A 22225-nucleotide genomic window follows, 5' to 3' on the forward strand; every position below is an offset into this window, starting at 1 on the left:
GCAAACACCCATTGACATAGTGGATGACAGCAAACAATATCTAACATTTTTACAAATGCGTGTAATCAGCATCTTTTCTGCTGTCCTAATTATGGCTAACCAGGTAGAAAATATTTGCTATCCTGACATTTCCATGACAGAGATGTGGAGAATTTTATCTGAGGTATATTTGGTTTGTAAAATGGGCAGATGCTTTTAATGTTATCTTCTCTAACTTGGAAGTGCTGTTAATGGCAGTCTGCTTTTGTTATCACACAAACCTACTTGGATTCTTGTACTTGATGAAGTACCAAATTTCTCCTTTTTTGCTATCTAAAGAGGCTGATACGTTAGTGCGACATCAATGCACAATCATTATGTCTGCACTTGTACATGTGGGACTCACGATTTGCCACTATCTCAGCCCTACTGGTGGCAGCAATGATGGAGATTGTATTGTAGGCACAGTTTAAGTATTGGATGACAAGGTGGTAAAAACATGAATTCTGATTAAGTTACAGCCTCCACCATTGCTACCATCAGCTGAGTTGCACTGGTGTGAATTGCGGATCCTAACTGCCATTTTCAATGCAGCCTTTGTTTAGGCTCCTAGTTACTCTGTCCTCCATTGGTGATCTCATAGAAGTCTACTTTGGTCATCTGTAGTCACAGTTCTTAAAAGTAAACCGCAATGGTGCAGTGATTCTGACAGTTGTAATAAATGCAGTAAAACCACAGGATTATGATGCATTCTGACACTAATGTAATAAGCCTATGACATTCAGACTCTTTTTTGCAGTACAGATTTAAATGAAGCTGTTGGATTATGTGTTTGTTGCTTGGCTGGACTCCTGGTACTTTTTCTCTCCCCAGTTATCCCATTCTTCTTGCATATGTTCTGAAAGAGTAGGCATCGCTTCTGACTCATCAATATTACAAGTGACTAGTGTGTGTGTAAAAACAGATTTTTTTCATGTATCTTTGTACAGCATATGCTGATGGTCATTCAAGAGATCTTTCATTCCCCCTAATCATCTATCCCCTCCCCACCTTGCAAAAGCAAATTATTTTTTGGAAAACTGTTACTTTTACAATCCTGACAGAGCTTTGTAGTGGTTTCATTTGTATATGTAGCATTTTAAAAGCATGTAAGATGACAAATGCCTGCCTGGAAGAGCTTCCAGTTTGAGGGCCTGATCTTGACACCCCTACTCGCAGTGAGTAAAGGTGGCAGAATCTTGTCCTAAATAGACAACATACCATTTTATACCTCTAAATGAAGACAGCTAAAACTTCCAAATTTCAAATATAAATTATGTATTCCATGTGTTATCATATAACACAGGTGCATTTTAATTTTCATCTCTAAACACCTTTAGTTTCAGCAATACAGCTCTTAACAGTTTTCTTGGATGCTTCAATTCCTTGTAGCACCGTAGAGACTAACAAATTTATTTGAGCATAAGCTTTCGTGAGCTACAGCTCGCTTCATCAGATGTTAGTCTCTAAGGTGCCACAAGTACTCCTTTTCTTTTTGCGGATACAGATTAACATGGCTGCTACTCTGAAACCTGTCAATTCCTTGTGTTTTCATCATATTGAATTGCTGATATTGACTGCCATGACCAGATCTAATGATGGACAATTTCCAAGGCCCTGTTCATATTATACTCCTGGGGGAAATTGTGCATCACTGCGCGTGCGCAAAATTCATGGCCCCTGCAGATTTGTTTACCCACAGAAAAACGACTTCTGACGGGGAAGCAAAGGGAAGCGGCAAGAGCGGTCAGGTGCCCACTCCCTGGCAGTGCAGACAGGTTGGTTTGGGCACCCAGAGCAGCCGGTAGAGACATAAATCACCACCTGGGTGGGGGAGGGAGGCTGGGTAGGGGTGTGTGTGTGTGTGTGTGTGAGAGAGACAGACACTCTGTCCCTCTCACTTGCTATTGCAGCACCCTGTGTGTGGGGGGCTTTGGGGTATTTCTGAAAAGGTAGGCTTGGGGCAGTCTCTGTTCCTTCAGGCAGAGGAGAATGTAGTAGCCTGCCTGCTTAGTGAGTTGTTTGCATTGTTCATAGAGAATTCCTCCATGAGTATAAAACAGGTGTAATAATTTTAAGGCTCCTTTACATTGCCAGAGTGGTGTAAAGGAGCCTTATTGTAAAGGACAGTATGGCCTTATAAGTGCTTATGGTGCTTTAGTGATTAGAACTTGTCTAAATTTTTGGACTGAAAAAATTTCCTATCAAAATGTCCTCCATGAACTGTTTTCTACTGACCTTATTGGAGATGGTCAATAGCCAGTATAAATTGTGGGTTTGAGTTCCCAGCCCTCCCTTGCTCTTCAATTGCCTATGATGTAACATATGGCTGCATATATTTGTTGACTAATACTTAGAAGTAAAGAGTCAATACTAGCTACATTACTATTAGATGGAGGGGGTTTGGTGATTTCCTCCAATCCTCCCCACTCCCATTCTCCATCCATTAAATTGTAGTTTAAATAAATTACCAAAATAATTGAAACTAACTGGATTATATTGCTTTATTTTGACCAAAAATGCAGAATTTTGCAGAATTTTAAAATATTGTGTGCAGAATTTTTAATATTTTGGTGCAGAATTTTTAATTTTTTAATTTTTTTAATTTTTTTCCCCCAAGAGTAATATTATGACTGATAACATGATAGAAATAACCATGTACAAAGAACGAGGAGTACTTGTGGCACCTTAGAGACTAACCAATTTATTTGGGCATAAGCTTTCGTGAGCTAAAACCCTCTTCATCAGGTTCATGGAGTGGAAAATACAGTAGGAAGATTTTATTTATATATATATATAATATATATATATATAAAATACACACACACACACACATACAGAGAACATGAAAAGATGGGGGTTGCCATAACAACTCTAATGAGACAAGTCAATTAAGGTGGGCTATTATCAAGAGGAGGAAAAAAAACTTATGTAGTGATAATCAGAATGGCCCATTTCAAACAGTTTACAAGAAGGTGTGAGTAACAGTAGGGGGGAAAAATTAGCATGGGGAAATAGTTTTTAGTTTGTGAAATGACCCATCCACTCCCAGTCTTTATTCAAGCCTAATTTGATGGTGTTCAGTTTGCAAATTAATTCCAATTCTGCAGTTTCTCGTTGGAGTCCGTTTCTGAAGTTTTTTTCTTGAAGAATTGCCACTTTAAGATCTGTAATCGAGTGTCCAGGGAGGTTGAAGAGTCTAAGATGCCACAAGTACTCCTCATTATTTTTGCTGATACAGGCTAACACGGCTACCGCTCTGAAACCTGTAACCATGTACAGTTATCGTTAGCAAAGGTTCCCTGACCGGTAAGGCTGTTTCCCTTCCCCCAAGAACCATTCTATGAAACCATGGTTTTCATTTCTTTTTAGGCTGATTTTCAGGCATGGGGTAGTCTATAATGGCCTTTCTTAAAAGGAAAAAAATCCTTGTTTATATTGGTCATGGAATCAGTAATGTGGACAGGCCCTTCTTGTTGACAAGAGTACAGTGCTTTTGACATAACCTTTAAGACAGGTGGGGAACCTACAGCCCGCAGGTCGGATCCAGCCCACTGCTTCATTTCATCCGACCTGTGGCAAGTGTCCACACTGTGAGCTGGAAGTCCCAAGCCTCGGCACCCCCCTGCAGGGTTGCAGCCGCAAGCGCCGGCTCACCCTGCTGTGGGGGGAATCTAGGGTTGCCAGGCCATTAAAAGTCCAGTTGGCTCCCGGAAGTGACTGGCATGTCCCTGCGGCCCCTGGGAGCAGGGGCAATCAGGGAAGCTCCGTGTGCTGCCCCAGCTCCCAGTGGCCAGGAACCGCAACCAATGGGAGCCTGCGGATGTGGGTAGCATGGTCCGTGCAGAGCCCCCTGGTCCCTTCGCCTAGATATTTGGTTTAGCTGTTGTGCAACATTCAGACTCTGAATAAGCTTTTCTGGGTGAAAAGGTGGGCTTGGCATGAGAAGGCTTCAAATACTTTCCCCTGGATGAAAAAGCATTTGTCTCCTCTTTGAAGAAGCTCTCTCAGTGCACAGCAGCTGATATAGTTTAGGAGTTCTTCTCTATGAGATTTATAACAACATTTTTGGGTGAGAAGAACGGGAACCAGCTCTTGGGCTCTGTCTACCCCAGGAGTTCTCAAACTCTGGGTCAGGACCCCAAAGTGGGTCACAACCCCGTTTTAATGGGGTCACCAGGGTTGGTGTTAGACTTGCTGGGGCCTGGGGCTGAAGCCAGAGCCCCACCTGAGGGCTTCAGCTGTGGGTGGTGGGGGCTCAGGTTTACAGAACCCCTTGGCCTTCAGCTTTGGACCCCCTACCTGAGGCAGTGGGGCTCAGGCTTTGGCTTTGGCCCTCCCACCCAGGGCAGCAGGGCTCGGACGGGCTCAGGCTTCAGTCCCACCTCTTAGGGTCATGTAGTAATTTGTGTTGTCAGAAAGGGGTCATGGTGCAATGAAGTTTGAGAATTCTTGGTCTACTGTGTGGGAAAGTGTTACAATAAACTATTGGCTGGAACACTTGGAACCTGCAACCCCTGTATCGTGCCCTGTGTCCATGCAGATCAGCTGTCTGAATCATTTAAATGTTGGTTGCAGCCACAGTGGTGAGATCTCTACCTCTGGTCTGGATGAACAGGTGCCACCTAAAAAGGCTTATCCCTATTGTAGATGAGAAACCGCAAACAGTTCAGCTGCACTAGTCCAGCCAGTTCTAAAGCCAATGGAGTAGCTTTTGTTGGGTAAATACCCCAAAGCACCTGCTTGCAGCAGTTTTGTGCCCTGTGGATTGGTGCTTTGTATCTCCCAGTAACCACTGATACAATCACAATTGTCAGGTGTGCTTCGGGGGAAGCACCAAAATGGTTCTGTCGAGGCACTGCTGCAGTTTGGGCATGCTGAATTGTTTCATTATTCTCGGTAACAACTGCCTTAAAGTGTTCAATGACCGTGTTACAGTTTCCTTGCTTTGTTTCTGCAAGGTGAACTATCACCACAACGATTGCTCACACTCGTTGGCAGTCTGAGGCCAAAGACCAGTTAAATTTGTTTTGTAAAACCTACTGTGTTACAGCATGGTGGTTCTTTTCCTCTCTCACGCTAATCCGTAGAGCAACATGTGAGTCACCAATCTGACTAAAAGAAAAGGAGGACTTGTGGCACCTTAGAGACTAACAAATTTATTTGAGCATAAGCTTTCGTGAGCTACAGCTCACTGTCATCCATTCATGGCTTCAGGCCATAAAACTTGCTTCTTTTTGATTACAGAATGACTGTCATTGTACAGTATGAGCTCCACTAACTCACTCTAAAGTCCTGCTGTTCCAATCCTGGGCCTCTAACCAGCAGCAGTGGTTGGCTGAACTGGTGTGTGGTATCAGTTTTATAATGGAGATGTAACATAACTGTAACACAACCAAAAATCACTTGCTTACTACCTATGCCAGACTTGGGCAAGGTTATAACTCTCAGATAAGAGCAGGTTGCCAGAAGTATGCTGACTTAACACTCTTCTATAATCACTTATGTAGCATCAAAGGTAAGCAAGGTCTAAATAGATATGACCTGTTGTCATTCAGATATAAGCATTTGATTGAATAAAGGAGGAGGCACAGCAGGTAACCAGAGGAAAATGGAACTCTGGTGCGGCTCTATCTTACGCAAGGGGCCATGTCTGCCCCGTGCACAGTCCAGAAGGTGCAGCGGTGACTTGAAGGTCTCTGGGTTGTGCCTTCTGTGCTGCACCTCCTGAAAGGTGCAAAACAAAATTTGAACTGGTTCAGGATAAAAGATGATCACGTCAGGCAAACTTTGTGACTAAACTTCTCTTGGATGTAGAGCAATACTATTGTGAATTGGGCTTTTAAACTGAAAAATAAATACTGTACTTGCAGTGTAGCAATCAAACCAAGACTCTCAATCAAACATGGCTTTCACAAGGATTTAAAAATTTTTGAGTTTTAAATGTATTGTAGGAGTCTACAGGTGAAAGATTAGCAATCTCATATAGAAATTTCCTGTATAATAATCTACGTAGTTATTCAAAACTCTACTGCATAGGTTGTAAATAGATTCCCTATGGTTAATAAAATAATAGTTGGTGCCTATTAGAGTTGTAGAGTTTAAAGGCAGACGGGACTACCAGATCATCTAGTCTGGCCATCTATATAGCACAGGTCACCAGCACCACCCAATACCCACATGCTAAACCCAACAACTGAAATTAGACCAAAGTATTACAGCCCAGAGGAGACTCTGTTTATGTGCCACAGGCAAAGAAGGTGCACACGTACCTGAGGCCCCTGCAATGGCAGGGAAATGATTATGTAAGAAATGTTACTTGCCAGGATTATCTAGACCTGCTCCCATACAGTACCGAGGAAGGCAAAAAACCCCACGTCAGATTGGCAGTGACCTTGGGGAGAAAATTACTTCCTGACCCCACACATGATAATCAGTTAGACCCTGAGCTTGTGAGCAAGAACCAGGCAGCGAAGCACCTGAGACAGAAGATGCTTTGTGACACCTTAGCCCTGGCCCTCCCCATCCAGTGTCAGTAATGTGTGACGTAGCTATGCCGACAAAACTCTTTAGTGTAGTCCTGGCTTTCCTGTTGAGAGGACAACTAGAGGAATCCACCGTCTCTGGCACAGTAAATACATCATTTAAGTAGTGGCAGCAACCTGTGTAACACTATTAATATCACATCTAGAATGCCCTTTGTGTGCACATAGGACACTTTGAAATTAGAAGGGAAATCAGTTTTCACTTGTGTAAAACAAAAAATGCTTAGAATTTATTTCCAGGCTGTTCTGGCTTCTACCTATTACTCCTCAGTCTCTCTCAACCAGGTTAGTGGAGGCATGCAGCACAGACAAAACTGACCCTGAAAGTGGCTCAAAACACAAAACTTCAAGAAAATGGCACAGATTTTCCTCCACTAAGTGTTCTAAAATTGCACTAATGTTTCTTACCAGGTTAAATAAAAGGAAAGCTAATATTTCACTTTTAAACAGGAAAAGTACTAATCACTTGAGGTATTCTGATCTCTGCTATTACTTACTTTAAAAAACAAAGAAACAAACAAAAAAACCCGAAGGACTATTGAAAATGATAAGGTCTAGGGATGATAACTGTGTGACTGTTCATCTATTGCTGAACAAACTACTCAGTCTGTGTTCAAATGAATAAGTGCAATCTTTGTGATATACAGCAATTCCCTAGACATCTCACTGCAGTTTGTGCATTCCTATATAAAATCTCAGTGCTCCAACCAATGGAAGTAAGACATTGTTTTTCACACACCAGCTAACAATGGATCATGTTCATCTTAGCTCACTGTTGAATGTGTGCAGCTGTACCTTCACAGAAAATGCCATTCTGCTATCGTGTGCAGCTGACAGTTAGCAATCATACAGTGTTTGATGTTGCCATTGGCATGATCTCTAAGCTGTCTCAGTGTAGTATGTGGTGAACTAATCAGCTGTTGGTAAAAACCCACAGAATTGCACTAGTTTGTTTATAACTTCATTAATATGTACTAGGTTCAGATTAACTTTCTTTGTTCAGTATTTATTAATTTAATATAAGAGCTTCAAACAGAAGAACACATTTAGATTGCTCAGGTTTCAGAGTAGCAGCCGTGTTAGTCTGTATCCGCAAAAAGAAAAGGAGGACTTGTGGCACCTTAGAGACTAACCAATTTATCTGAGCATAAGCTTTCGTGAGCTACAGCTCACTTCATCGGATGCATTCAGTGGAAAATACAGTGGGGAGATTTATATACACAGAGAACGTAAAACAATGGGTGTTACCATACACACTGTAAAGAGAGTGATCAGGTAAGGTGAGCTGTTACCAGCAGGAGAGCGGCGGGGTGGGGTGTGGGGGGGGACCTTTTGTAGTGATAATCAAGGTGGGCCATTTCCAGCAGTTGACAAGAACCTCTGAGGAACAGCAGCGGGGAGGGGGAATAAACATGGGGAAATAGTTTTACTTTGTGTAATGACCCATGCACTCCCAGTCTTTATTCAAGCCTAAGTTAATTGTATCCAGTTTGCAAATTAATTCCAATTCAGCAGTCTCTGGCTGGAGTCTGAAGAATTGCCACTTTTAGGTCTGTAATTGAGTGACCAGATAGATTGAAGTGTTCTCCAACTGGTTTTTGAATGTTATAATTCTTGACGTCTGATTTGTGTCCATTTATTCTTTTACGTAGAAACTGTCTGGTTTGGCCAATGTACATGGCAGAGGGCATTGCTGGCACATGATGGCATATATCACATTGGTAGATGTGCAGGTGAACGAGCCTCTGATAGTGTGGCTGATGTGATTAGGCCCTGTGATGGTGTCCCCTGAATAGATATGTGGACACAGTTGGCAACAGGCTTTGCTGCAAGGATAGGTTCCTGGTTTAGTGGTTCTGTTGTGTGGTGTGTGGTTGCTGGTGAGTATTTGCTTCAGGTTGGGGGGGCTGTCTGTAAGCAAGGACTGGCCTGTCTCCCAAGATCTGTGAGAGTGATGGGTCGTCCTTCAGGATAGGTTGTAGATCCTTGATGATGCGTTGGAGAGGTTTTAGTTGGGGGCTGAGGGTGATGGCTAGTGGCGTTCTGTTATTTTCTTTGTTGGGCCTGTCCTATAGTAGGTAACTTCTGGATTGCTCAGTGTCACTGTAGGGTCCTGAGTATGTTCTTATCCTTTGCTTTAGATATATAATTTTTGGTAGTAACTTCTTACAACAATACTCAATCATATATAGATCACAGTCCCACTTCCACTCATCTGTGGAAAAGACTCCACTTGAGTTTAGTGAGAACTGGATCTGGTTCATAGACAGTTGTACATTACAGCAACAGCCACTGGGGGGTGGGGAGAACATGACAGTTGTATCTCTAATATTAGAGAAATACTTGTGCCAAGTTAGAACATTAGGCCTCTTTACATAGTTTTAAAGTATAGCGAAGTCTGCACTATGGACCCACCCCTTTATATGTATGTATCTCTCTCTGGGAGTCATTTTAAAATTATTCTTAAGGTTTTTAATATTGTGTGGCCTTTCAAGATTGAACATTTACTAGGCGATTTAATTTTGCTGCGTCTTTGGCAATGGAAGCTGGTCCTTGGTATTTCCTGTGTTTAATGTGGATTTAAAAAAAAGTTTTTCCCTGTGAATTTAAAATCACATGTATCCATTTACACACATCAGAAAATGTATTTTTCTCTCTACAGGCTGCTATATGGCAAGCACTTAATCATTATGCTTATCGAGATGCAGTGTTTCTGGCAGAAAGACTATATGCAGAAGGTATGTGCCTCACTAATATTGAATTCATGGTTTAAGTTTGCTTAGGATGTTTAGGACTTCTGTTCTTTTTTACACTTGGATAATAAAAGTTTATTTCTTTCTACTCTAAAACTTCCCCTGCAATTGAAGAGAGACAGTCAAGATAAAAATCAAATGTTACTTGTAACAATATCAGGTATTACCTAAACTTACTATAAGAGTAGAGGAAAAACAATTTTTTTTTAATCATTTCAATTTGCTATATGCCCTGGACTACTCTGGGTTTCACTGTTCTCCCCTGTACTATATTAGTTTACTATGTTTGTGTGGGTCTTTCATATAGCGACAGGGTAGAAACTTTTTTTAAAATGTGACTTTAAAAAAATCTCTGTTTGGCGGGGTAGATATGGTTTTAATGTAACTGAATAGATTTCAGGTAGATGGTGCCCCTTCAGAATGGCTTATTTGACAAATACTTCTATAGTGACACCAACTTGAAACCTTTACTTCTTTTATTTAAAAAAAAAAAAAAAAAAAGAAGGTACCTTCACGACCTTTATTTGCCAAGCTTGCTTCTGGCTGCAACTTTGTATTTACATACCTTTTTTTTTTTTTTTTTTTTTTTTTTATTCTTGGATCACTATGCTATTTTTGTTTAGCCCAGATTCAGTTTCCAGTTGCAGCTCCTCACCTCTTGCTGGACATAGAGGCTTTCATAATCAATGTTGCTACACAAATTGGTCAGCAAAAAACAATGAGTGCTCTGGCTTATGCCCTTTCTCTGAGCTCAAACATATTGCTTTTGCCATGTGTTTAAACTTCTCTGAATCAAGGAGCTGCTGACCAAAAATTTTTCTGAGTCTTGGTCTCCAGCATAGCAGCACAATGCTTTCCTACAAACACATGTGTGGCCTGTATCTTGTTACATAGCAAACTATTAAATAACTGAATTTTGCTGACCGTGGTGTGTGTTTATTTTATTAGTTAATAATTTTTAAATTATTTGGATTTATACACAAAACTTTTTAAAAGTTGCTGAAAGGATTCCAAGGATCATCAGTTTGCCAAGATAGCAAGCCAGTTTAGCAAACTAAACTTACTGAGTTCCGTAAAAAATGGGACTTGTTTGGGCTTCATTTCTTTCCGGCTTCTACTTAAGCGTTCCTTTCCTTTGCTGAGAAATGTGCATATATGTTTACTTTAAATGCACAGCTTACATATATTGTTGAAAGGTCAAGTGAGTTAGGTGCTTTTGAAAACTTTACCTACAGCCTGTATCTCCTCTCTCTCTCTCCCCATTATTCATCTCCTCATATAGTTTATTCAATATACGGCTACATATATTACACACAAATACAATGTTAAAAGAACATTAAGGTTGCAAAGTCAAGAACTCAAAAGGCAGGAAATCCCAGAGTTAAGGTTGCCTGTATAACTTAATTTACTCCCTTGTGTGTATATATTATGAAGCAGTCCTTCGTTACATGACTGCATACTATTTTTTCCACATTATCGCAGCCTCATTCAGTGCATAGGATGTATCTGTCCTAGAATGAATCAGGGCTGTGTTGTGAAGGAGGCTGTTGTTTGTCGGACCACTGCTTCATTTGCTGCAGGATTTGGAAGGTCTGTAGTGAGGGAGGTAGGGGATTGCAAGAAGAGAAAGGATGGCCTCATGGTTAAGGTAGTTGAACGCTGCCCTGGAAAACTGGATTCTATCCCTGCTTCTGCCACAGAGTTCCTGAGAGATGCTGGGCAAGTCACTTAAATCAAACTTTTTATAGGTGATCATTAATTTTGTATTTCTTATTTTCTGGGTGCCCATCTTGATATTCTGGGGTCTGATTTGCAGGAGTCCTGAGCACTCCCAGCTGCAACTGAAGGTAGTAGGAGTTGTGATTTGAACGTATAAAATGCTATGTAATGCAAAGTACTCTGGAAAAATTGTGTCCTAGGCCATTCACATTGGATATACAACATTAATGGAAATATGGGACCTTAATTTCTCAGTGCCTCAGTTTTCCCACATAAATTATAGTACTCTGCAGTGGTGGAAGAAGGAGGATAAGAGTACCTGAGAATCAAGAGGACTTGTGGTATCACTTCATAAGTGTGCCTGACTTAGGCTATAATTCTTTAACCTCTGTTCTGAATTGAATCAATTTTAAATTAAAAAGCAAGGATCCATTGGGTATGAATACTGAGACTTGTAAAATGGAGTATGAGAAGCTTTGTTATAGGCAATAACCTGATCAGTAACTGTTTAAACCTGTGAAATTGAGCAGTGAAACTTCCTAAAGGTTTGAAATGGTGAATGTACTGAATTGGCTTGAAAGCAGGAATGGGAATGACGTTCTTGCTTTGTAACCTGAAAGACCTGTGCCTAAAATTCTACTTCCTAAAACTTGGCCGGAAAAAATATTAGCGCCTAAAATATGTAGGGCAAGGTGCATACCACACTTGTCTGTTCTAGTTTTATAAACTACTTGCTCAGCTTAAATGTGAAATTTAATTTTTGCTGCCTCCCCTCATGGTCCTGAAAAATGTTCTTTCTACTCCTCCTATTCTGATGTGCTGAGCAGACCATGATAGGTGTAAGAGATTATTCTAGGCAGAAGACAGATATTTAGAAGCCAAAATTGAGTGTAGCTTACAGCAGAACATAAAATGCAACAGACACACACTCATCTGGATTTCTGTTCCTTCCGTATAATGCAGTCAGACCTGGTGTGACTCTCCAATGCCATGCAGATAGCACTCAGCTGCACAATGAATCTCCTTATTTAACTTGGTCCATTCTTCTAAGGACAACTCAAATTTCCTGCTCCACTCTTTCATGCTTCTTTCTCCTCCATGACCTCCTATAAGCCCTTCTCCTTCCTCACTTCCTACCATTTCATACCTATTTTCTCTTAAACAAAATAATGACAAGAGGAGATGAATAAATCTTTGTTTTAATCTGTTGCCTAAATTTTCTTTAATATTAAGAACAAAGTTGCATATGCACATCAAATAAATGGCTGTCTGGCTGTTGCTGCTTTCCATACTTCATGGTAACTTTTGGTTCTTCATAGGATACAAAGTTTCCAGATTACTTTTGTCAGTCTGTCCTTTTGTTCAAGTGGTTTACAATGAGGCCAACATCAGCCTCATCATCAGCCAACTTTGGGGGAGGAAACGATTCCTTCTTGCTAAAGATTTTCTTTTAAAGTCCAAATTTTTTGAGTTGATAGCAAGTGAAGTCTTGACATCCTTGAAGTTCTCTCTGTTGTAAACGATCCTTCTAAAAACTGTCAGTCCTAATCCCCTTCTTTATTACAAATGTCTCTTTGGATCCTCTCTTTGTAGCCACAATTCTTGCAACGTGTAAATACTTTGTGACAGAAATGAAAATATAATTTAATTAAGGTCCTTTGAAACTGTACTAAAACAAATTTAAAAGTGGCTGTTGTGAGCTCAGTCTGACTTACTGAAGGATGGATGTGTAATCCTTAACCAAAGAATTGTACTAGACCCAAATAGTACTACAAAGTCACATTTTTCAAAAGCACCCAAGTCCCATTGAATTGCTCACCTTGTTTTAAGATGCATCTAGATATGGATGGCAAAGTATTACTAATAAGTACTTTTGTGATGGAGTTATCTTCCTGGTCCTTGACTTACTATGTTCAAGAAGCTGTTGCAATAATTCTGTTCCAGTAGAAATGACGGTTTCACTTTATTTCTGCAAGTACGTTCGTTAAGAAAGATAGTGAATCATTTGTTAGATGTGGGGGCCAAAATGGTTGGTGTTCATTCACTACAGTAGATAGGGGCAACCATGATTACTACAAGATCTTGGGATCCTGAAATCTCTTATGTTGTGGCTAGTAAAGGAAATACACTTGATTACTTTAATCTGTCCTTTTTTCCCCCCCTCACAGAAGGAATCACATTATTTGTGCATCCTGTTGCCAGCAGTCCTATGGAGCTCAACCACTTGTACTAAAATATTAAATGATCAAAGGATAACAACATTTTTGTTTTGTTTGTTTAGTACACTCAGAGGAAGCACTGTTTTTGCTGGCAACATGTTACTACCGCTCAGGAAAGGCATATAAAGCATACAGGCTCCTAAAGGGACATAGCTGTACCACCCCACAATGTAAATATCTGCTGGCAAAGTGTTGTGTCGACCTCAGCAAGTAAGTCATCAGTTTATATTGTATTGCAGTATTTTGGTAGTTTTTTAGGAAACTGTTACATAAACTGGTAATTCTTTCAGCTCTCAGGATTATCACAAGTGGAATTCATTTTGCTTTCAGATTTGGACCTAAAGAACAATAGCCCATATTGCAGAAACCTCTAAAAGGTATTGAGTTCTTTACAAAGGAGTTGTGAAGCTGTAAAAAGTCACTTATGAAGCCAGTTTGGGACTGTGCTCTTCAGTGCGTCCACCTCAGTTTGTTGTAGCTCGTTTCTTAAACTGCTGCTAAAGTGAATCTAGAATTTAAAAAAATCCCAACCCTTAAAACAGTAAATCTGTCACCGTTCACCAAGTTGGTGCAGATGGAAGAAGATAGAACCTTGAGTTCACCCAAGCCTTATGCACCACTTAAGTCTTCAAAATAGACATTAAGTGGTGTATTGGCCTTGAGCTGGCTCTCTACAGATGAATGTAGCCCATTTAGAGTTAATTTTTATAATAAGATGAGTCTAGAGACTGGTAAGGTACAGACTTTATTGGGGAGAAAGTAAATGCCTTCTATGTCCCCTTACCCATTCACATCTTGGCAGGCCTTTCAAACTACTGGGAGATCCAACATGTATGTGGGATACAACATATGACAAAGACCAAACGTGGGGGTGGCGGAGAAGAGATAATGTTCGTGTAGGGAACTTAAAATGCTGTGGGATTCCTTCCTTTTAGAGTAAGCAACTGTATAACCTCAGACTCACGACTTTGCATTTCTGATTAATTTTCAACAATAAAAATAAGAGGACACCAAATATGTGTGGAACACAGGGAACTTTGACTGACTGAAATAAGGGACCTCCCTCAAAATGAGGGGTAGTCAAAGTATGCTTCTAGTTGTTGATTCAGATCTGGTCCGGATCAATGATGATCCATATTTATCAGTTTGCTGTTCCAGTGGAATGAGTTTTATTGTTGCAATCAAGATCTTTCCTCTCCTCATCACAAAATCAGCATTGCAACTGGCACCCTGAATGGTAGTTTCAGCAGAGTGGCTACCAATCAAGTAGATTCTTGCTTATTGTCTATTCCCCTAGTTATCTTCTGCCTGCTCTGTGAGCAGTGTCTCTTAGACTGAAAGTTTCTTTTCATATTTGAATTGGATTCCTCTTAAGACTAAAAAGTCAACTGTAAAGGGGAATAAGAATCCCTACAATAATGTGAAGAAAGCTGCCATGTCCTGCTAATAGGGTAGCATAGCAATCTGGGTTCGGTAGCAGGCAGCGCTGTTTTTTGAAAAACAACTTGTTGGAGGCTGTGACAGAAAATTAGAGCATGTTACAAGGGTAGAATATTAACATAGATTTTAGAGGGAGCTGTCCTCTGGAAGGTATGCCTCTGTAGGAAACTGGACTTGTGCTTAAACTTCATGTTTTTAACTTTGTTTTTTTTATATGTCCTGTCATGTAATGTGACTCTTAAAATACTGACCAAGCAATATGGCTGTTTAAAAATTAGACCTTCATCCCTTCACAAAAGAAAGCCAGACTTAACAGATGCAGCTCGTACTAGATCCTGCAGACCAAAGGAAAGAGTGACTTCCAGAATTGAGGGCCCTCCGTAAAAATGCTCTGCCTTCTGTGCCCTCCCTGAGGTTGACCGTGGGGACTGGACAGACAGCAAGAGTATTTCAGCTGAACATAGTTACCACAATGGGTCCTAGGAAATACGGCGGTCTTGGACAGAACAAATCCTAGAGGCTGTTTTTATGGGTGCATAGAGAATTCTCTACTTCTGCTAAATAACAGGCTATAAAGCACAAGCTTATCTTCCATTGTAGTGCAATCAGTAGGCTGAACTTGATACATTTGTTTCCTGGGTTCTGTCATGCTGTATGTTTTTCGAGGGACGAAGCTCATCTCTTGGGATCCCACCCACATTGTGTAACCAAGCTGCATGAAAGATGTTTTGTGGAGGGACCTGGGGAAAACTCTTGCCCATCAGCAATGGGCAAGTAAGTATAGGGGGAGGGAAATCAATGATGATTGCATTTTTGTTTTTATTTAAGACTTTGACTTTGTTTGGTATAGTGCCACTTAAACACTTCTTGATGTGATACCTGCGGTAGTAAAGTGGAACATCTGATTGCCAAATGTTCTGTTGAAATAGAAATCAGTTTAATGCTCTTCTTGGAAGGGACCAATGTAAGCTGATTTGCTCTGTTTCTCCCCTGCCGGTCACAGCTGTATAAAGTTATATTCCGGTATAGCTTATTCCCATAAAGGAAGCAGAATAAGTATCTTAATAACGTAACTGCCTTTGCACTATGGTGATTGTATTACTTAAACTGTACTGATTTAGGTAAAGCAGTACAATCTTTGGTGTGCAGACCAGATCAAAGGGATACTGTCAAGTCTGACCAGCCCCCTCTCAACCTGACGTGCAAAAAAAAAAAAAAAGACGTCGTGTCCCTTCCTTCCAATAAAATATTAGAGTTGTAGTGATGTTAAAACCCCTGCTTTTAGACTGCACAAACCAATCCATGGTAGATTGTACTGTTACGTGTATGTGCAGTACGCTGTACCAGGCCTTTGACACCCACCCTCTCCCCTCGTGTCAGTTCTGTCCTTGTAAGTAAGCAAGACACCAAAATTCCAAGTCCACTGGACAGCCCCATGTTAAATCACAAGAATGGAGCTGCCAGAGACCATACAAGGTACATTGTAGCTGGGAGACCAAGCCAAATCCAGTTGTTTTCCTTGACACCCCTTTAAAGGTGCCTGACTTTCAGAGGGTAAGCGTTCTGCACTTAAACTGTTGATGTCTCTATAAGGCAGAGGGTGCAATACTCTACATTTTGAGACTTGTAAGGGAGGAGAGTGCCCAATTTGAAACTCATTAGTATTGACAACGTATCTTGTTTTTGTTTACAGCAGGATAGAAATATTGGACTACCACCAATGTTGTGAGCCTTATAACCGCTTAACGCCTCTTTTTATTTTGTTTTTTTAATAAGGCTGGCAGAAGGGGAGCAGATCTTATCTGGTGGAGTGTTAAATAAACAGAAAAGCCATGATGACGTTGTAACAGAGTTTGGTGACTCAGCATGCTTCACCCTCTCATTACTGGGACATGTATACTGGTAAGGTTTCCTTTTTTTTTGATGATGGTTATTGAGTAATGGATTTTGATTTGGCTGAGGCAGTTCTTAGCCATGAAAATATTTCCCACATGTAACAACTGCTCTCCGGTTAAATATCTCCAACAATCCTGCAATCTGATCCACTTGGGCAGATACCTGTCGAGCCCCTTTGTGACAGCAAGTGTAAGTGTTCGCTCAGATTGCAGGATCCAGGCCCAAGTGATGCTAATCTATGGAGGAAGTCTGATGCCTTCCTCCTGTGTCTTGCCAGTTGCGTGTAAATACACATTAGCATTTCCTGGAAGGTTTGTGGGTTTATTTTATTTTGTTTTGGATTTTTTGTGGGTGGTGAAATTGGCAATCCAGGAACTTGGTTCTAAGTTTTTTGGTGTTCATTCTCCCCAAAATATGTGTCCTATTTGTTGGAGAAATATTAGCCGCCTTTGGAGAGAGGTTTTGGGCAGCCACCTGTTGATCAATATATCACTACTGCCCACCCTCCACAAGTACTTCTGTATTGAATTGCTGTCTTCTCTGGAGGCTCTCTTCCAAATCTTTCATCCAATTAACTTTTTAATGATTTTTTTCAGGAGAACTATCCATATTAAATTTGATTATACAATAATGCTTCGCTCGCCTGTAGTGTGCTTCATCCATAGACACAAAGGAGGATTCCAAAAAATTTATTAAAATAAAAAAAAATAGTAAAAAGAAAAACAAAAAACCCAAACCTTTGTACTTAACAAGTCTTTACACAGTAGAAAGTCATTACAAATGTTAACTGGATACTTGTTTCACAGAGGGCCATAAAACTACTAGCTACCTCACAGGTGCATTGGGAGGGTTAGTATTTGTAAAATGTTTTGAGGGACTCTGATGAAAGGCATTAAAGAAGGGTAAAATATTCTAAATATAGTGTGATGGGTTGCCCTCCTTCAAGATGCCACCTGATGTACTGAGATACCAGTGAGCCCGCCTGGGCCCCCTTTAACCTGTCTTGCTGACCCAGGCTCTTAAGCCTCCTCTAGCACACACTCAAGCAGGGCCACACCCAGCTGCAGAAAGACACAGACACTGAGATTAGCTCTGGGAAGACTCAGTTTAAGGGACTTGCCTCAGCACTCAGGTGCCCACCTCCCTTAGAGTGCAGACCAAAAGATATATTGTCTTGCACTGTGTAGAAAAGTTTGTACAGCGCAAGCTCATAAAAGTTCGCCCTCTCCCTCAATGTGAAGAGAGAGATGCACAACTTCTTCTCCCCCCGCCCAGTTAGAAATTGCACAAACTAGGTTTAATAATAAACAAAACAAATTTATTAACTACAAAAGGCAGATTTTAAGTGATTATAAGGGATAGCAAACAAAACAAAGCAGATTACTAAGCAAATAAAACAAAACATGCAAACTAAGCTTGATTCACTAAAGAAATTGGGTACAAATAGTAATTTCTCACCTTAAATGTTGTTTCAGGCAGATTGCAAAGGTTCTTGAAAGCCAGCTGCACTGGCCTGCAGCTTGAAACTTCAGGTATTATTACTCACAGGCTAGACACCCTTCCAGCCTGGGCTCAACTCTTCTCCCCCCAGTTCAATTCTTCTTTCCAGTGTTTCCCAGTGTCTCTTCGGGTGGGGAGACAGAGGAGAACCACAATGATGTCACTCCCCTGCCTTGTGTAGCCTTTGTGTATGGTGGGAACCCTTTGTCTTCCAGTGGAAAAACACTGGCATTCCAAGGTGGGGTCCAGTGCCAGGTGACTCAGTCACGTGTGTCTGCAGGGTTGTAGCAGTCATTACTCCAGGCTGTTGGGAGCATCCACAGGAAGACTAAGCTCTTTCACAGTCCATTGTCTCTGCTGATGGGCCATCAGCCCTGTCTGACTTTTTCATTGTTGTACCTTAAGAGCTAGTTGTGGGTGTCGCCCAAAGTAGCATATTTGAAATACAGATATATGATCAATATTCCTGGCTTCAGATACAAAAATGATACATGCGTACACATTGGATAAACACATTCTGTAGATCACAATCTTTTCAATGATGCCTCACATGACCCCTCTTGCATAAAACATATCTTAGCTGTGCCATATTCATATCATAACCATATTTCTATGAAGACTGTGGGATGCAATGTCACGCATAGTGCAGATGTTTAAAAACAAAAATATCTCTGTAAAATGCATTAGGCATATTTTGAATGCTCTTTGTTTTGGGGGGTGCAAGATCCTCTGCTACAATAGACTGTTGATTGCCCTACATACCAAACATCTTATAATTTCTTAGCTTAATTATAGTTAATAGCATTGCTGCAGTGTGACTGAGCACGCTTAAATGTTAATTTCAGGCTTCGTTAGTATTGAACTTCTTCTCTTTTTGGTGTTTGCATTATTTGAAACTTAATATAACCTGGATTGTCAGCATGCTGCTTTCCCTAAGAGAACCAAAAAATCCAAATCCAAAACCCATATTCCTTTTAATATTCAAGCACAGCATCAATAGTTACCAAGAAAAGAAAGAAACCTCAAAATAAGTTACTTTTTATAGCCCCCCCCAAAATTAAGAATTCTTATCCAGCACAAAGTTACACTGAACTGGACACCAATATGCTGAATACAAATAATCATTGCGCAGCCTAAAATGGCTCAGAGGCTAGTAAACCGTCTATTTATTTCTGTTTACCAAGAAGTGGAGAACACTCATTACAGCAAGATGCCGGTCTTCTACATGAGATCAAGTTGTACTTTCATCAACTCTTAAAGCCTGTGATGGTTTTTGAGAGTTCATTACGAATTAAAATAACTAAACTGAAAACTTTCTCTAAATATTTCAGATGCAAAAATAATATTGAATTGCTTTTAAACTAACTGATTGTTTCTGTAATCTGCAAAATGAGAATATAGCGGTAGCTCTAAAGAGGTTCTTGTTTCCTTCTCCCCTCACTTCTTTTTGAAAGTTATACTTAACATAAATGCTGTTTTAACTTTCCTTCAACTATTTGTTTTAATTCTCTTACAGCAAGACAGACCGGCTTGCCAAAGGATCCGAATGTTACCAAAAGAGCCTTAGTTTAAATCCTTTCCTCTGGTCCCCTTTTGAATCGCTATGTGAAATAGGTAGGTCTGCAGAACTCTTTCAGTGTGAAGAGATGTGCTTTTAAACAAAAATTGCCCTCTAGAGTTGGTATTTTCTCATGCAAATAATTGACTGGAAAGCTTCTTAAAATTTCTTTGATAGTGCCACAGGAGCAATCCACATGTAAATATGTTGTAGGGCTGTTTAATTTTGGAGCTGCTCTTCTCTACCTGACTGTCTGGCTTTTGTGGGGAGGCGGGGGAAGGGAGGAGAGAGAGAGGCCTATACATGCCACGGGTTGACCTGCTGGCCGGGAAGCAAAGCGGACCAAATATATCGTCCCTTGAAGAGGAAAGATTGTGCTATGGTTCTACCTCTAATAGCCTCTTTCCTGTCATAAGAGCTCCGCAGAACTTAAAGGAGAAACTTGCCCACATCTAAGAGCATACACTTTTTTTTTTTAAACCATTCTTTTTAATTCAGATTATTCCAAGACACATTTTTGGGTTAATCTCCAGGTTTTGTTGTAAGAAGAAAAGGAGTACTTGTGGCACCTTAGAGACTAACCAATTTATTTGAGCATGAGCTTTCGTGAGCTACAGCTCACTTCATCGGATGCATACCGTGGAAACTGCAGCAGACTTTATATATACACAGAGAATATGAAACAATACCTCCTCCCACCCCACTGTCCTGCTGGTAATAGCTTATCTAAAGTGATCATCAGGTGGGCCATTTCCAGCACAAATCCAGGTTTTCTCACCCTCCACCCCCCCACACAAATTCACTCTCCTGCTGGTGATAGCCCATCCAAAGTGACAACTCTTTACACAATGTGCATGATAATAAAGTTGGGCCATTTCCTGCACAAATCCAGGTTCTCTCACCCCCCTCCCAAAAACCACACACATAAACTCACTATCCTGCTGGTAATAGCTCATCCAAAGTGACCATTCTCCCTACAATGTGCATAATTAAGGTGGGCCATTTCCAGCACAAATCCAAGTTTTCTCACATCCCCCCCCACCCCCATACACACACAAACTCACTCTTCTGCTGGTGATAGCTCATCCAGTTGTGGATCTCTGATCAACTCAGATTTTTATCTTCTAAGAGAATTTTGTAGGGACCAGCTGCTAGATGAGTCTCTCCGATTCTCTTTGAGATGAGTGAACAGTGACGTGTCAGTAAGCCTTCCTACATTCTTGTCTGGATCTTTAGGAATTTTGTGCATAGGATAAGAACGGCCAGACTGGGTCAGACCAGTGGTCAGTCTAGCCCAGTGTCCTGTCTTCCGACAGTGGCTATTGCCACATGAGTCAGACAGATTGAACAGAACAGAGCAATTATCAAGTGATCCATCCATCCATCCATCCCCTGTCCTCCAGTCCCAGCTTCTGGCAGTCAGAGACTTCTGGACACCCAGAGCATTTGGTTGTATCCCTGACCATCTTGGCTAATAATCATTGATGGTCCTATCTTCCATGAATTTATCTAATTCTCCAGTGGATTAAATGAAATGGATAGAGGTGTAGAGTTATGTCTGAAATCCAAAATAACTTGAGGTCCCTGGTGTAGTGCTTTAAAAACAAACACACAAAAACTTGCTCCACTTTTCTTAAGATACCTAGTGTCCCTTCTGTTTTGCTTTCACCCAAGCACCAAATATATTTGGTAATGAATAACATTGGTTAAATCTTTCTTCACTCTTACAGGTGAGAAGCCAGACCCTGACCAAACATTTAAATTAACGTCTTTGCAGAACTTCAGCAGTTGCCTGCCCAACACTTGCACAACATTGGTGTCTAATCACAACATATCCCACAGACAGCCTGAGACTGTCCTTATGGAAACTCCACAAGACACAATTGTAAGTTTCACCCAAACCTCTGACCTTCAAAACGGTTGCCCCAGTTTTGAATGAATGACTTAAGAAATACTTGCAAGTGAATGTTATAAAAAATGTCTTCCATTTCAGGAATTGAACAGACTCAACCTGGAATCCTCCAATTCAAAATATTCCTCCTTGAACACAGATTCCTCTATGTCTTACATTGACTCGGCTGTAATTTCACCAGATGCTGTCCCTCTTGGATCAGGAACTGCCATATTGTCTAAACAGGCTCAAAATAAACCAAAAACTGGTCGGAGTTTACTGGGAGGACCAGCTGCTCTGAGCCCATTGACACCAAGGTAAGACTAAGACTTGGAATTTAAAATCCTGCTTTGTGACCATTGCATTGCCACTGTTCCTTGTGTCTTTGGGCAGGAACCATGTCTTTCTCTATATATTGTATGGCACCAAGCATATTGACAGTACTCTGTAAATAATGCTGCTGGGGCAAAAGCCAAACCACTTACAAAAAGTAGCCATTCGTGTTTTAATAGTGGTAGTTTTTCATCCAAAAAAATCAAACTTTTAGAACAAACTTCAGTAACTAAGGGTATGTCTACAATACCCGCCGGATCGACAGGTAGTGATCGATCTATCAGGGATCAATTTATCGCATCTAGTGTAGACACAATAAATCAATCCCCGATCGCTCCGCCGTCAACTACAGT

General features: G+C 40.7%; 1 protein-coding gene across 4 annotated transcripts in view; it reads left to right on the top strand.

Moving 5' to 3' along the window:
- CDC27 (cell division cycle 27) overlaps nt 1-22225 on the top strand; it is a 61093-nt gene that overhangs the window by 1899 nt on the left and 36969 nt on the right. For all 4 annotated transcript variants that reach the window (XM_084616033.1, XM_084616034.1, XM_084616035.1 and 1 more), the window contains exons 2-7: nt 9226-9301; nt 13317-13464; nt 16471-16596; nt 19607-19704; nt 21379-21533; nt 21642-21856. In XM_084616033.1, the coding sequence (XP_084472159.1) occupies nt 9226-9301; nt 13317-13464; nt 16471-16596; nt 19607-19704; nt 21379-21533; nt 21642-21856 (818 nt within the window). The remainder of the gene's footprint in view (nt 1-9225; nt 9302-13316; nt 13465-16470; nt 16597-19606; nt 19705-21378; nt 21534-21641; nt 21857-22225) is intronic.

The sequence above is a fragment of the Lepidochelys olivacea genome (genome assembly GCF_965140295.1).
Source record: "Lepidochelys olivacea isolate rLepOli2 genome assembly, chromosome: 27".
In the NCBI taxonomy this organism is placed as follows: domain Eukaryota; kingdom Metazoa; phylum Chordata; order Testudines; family Cheloniidae; genus Lepidochelys; species Lepidochelys olivacea.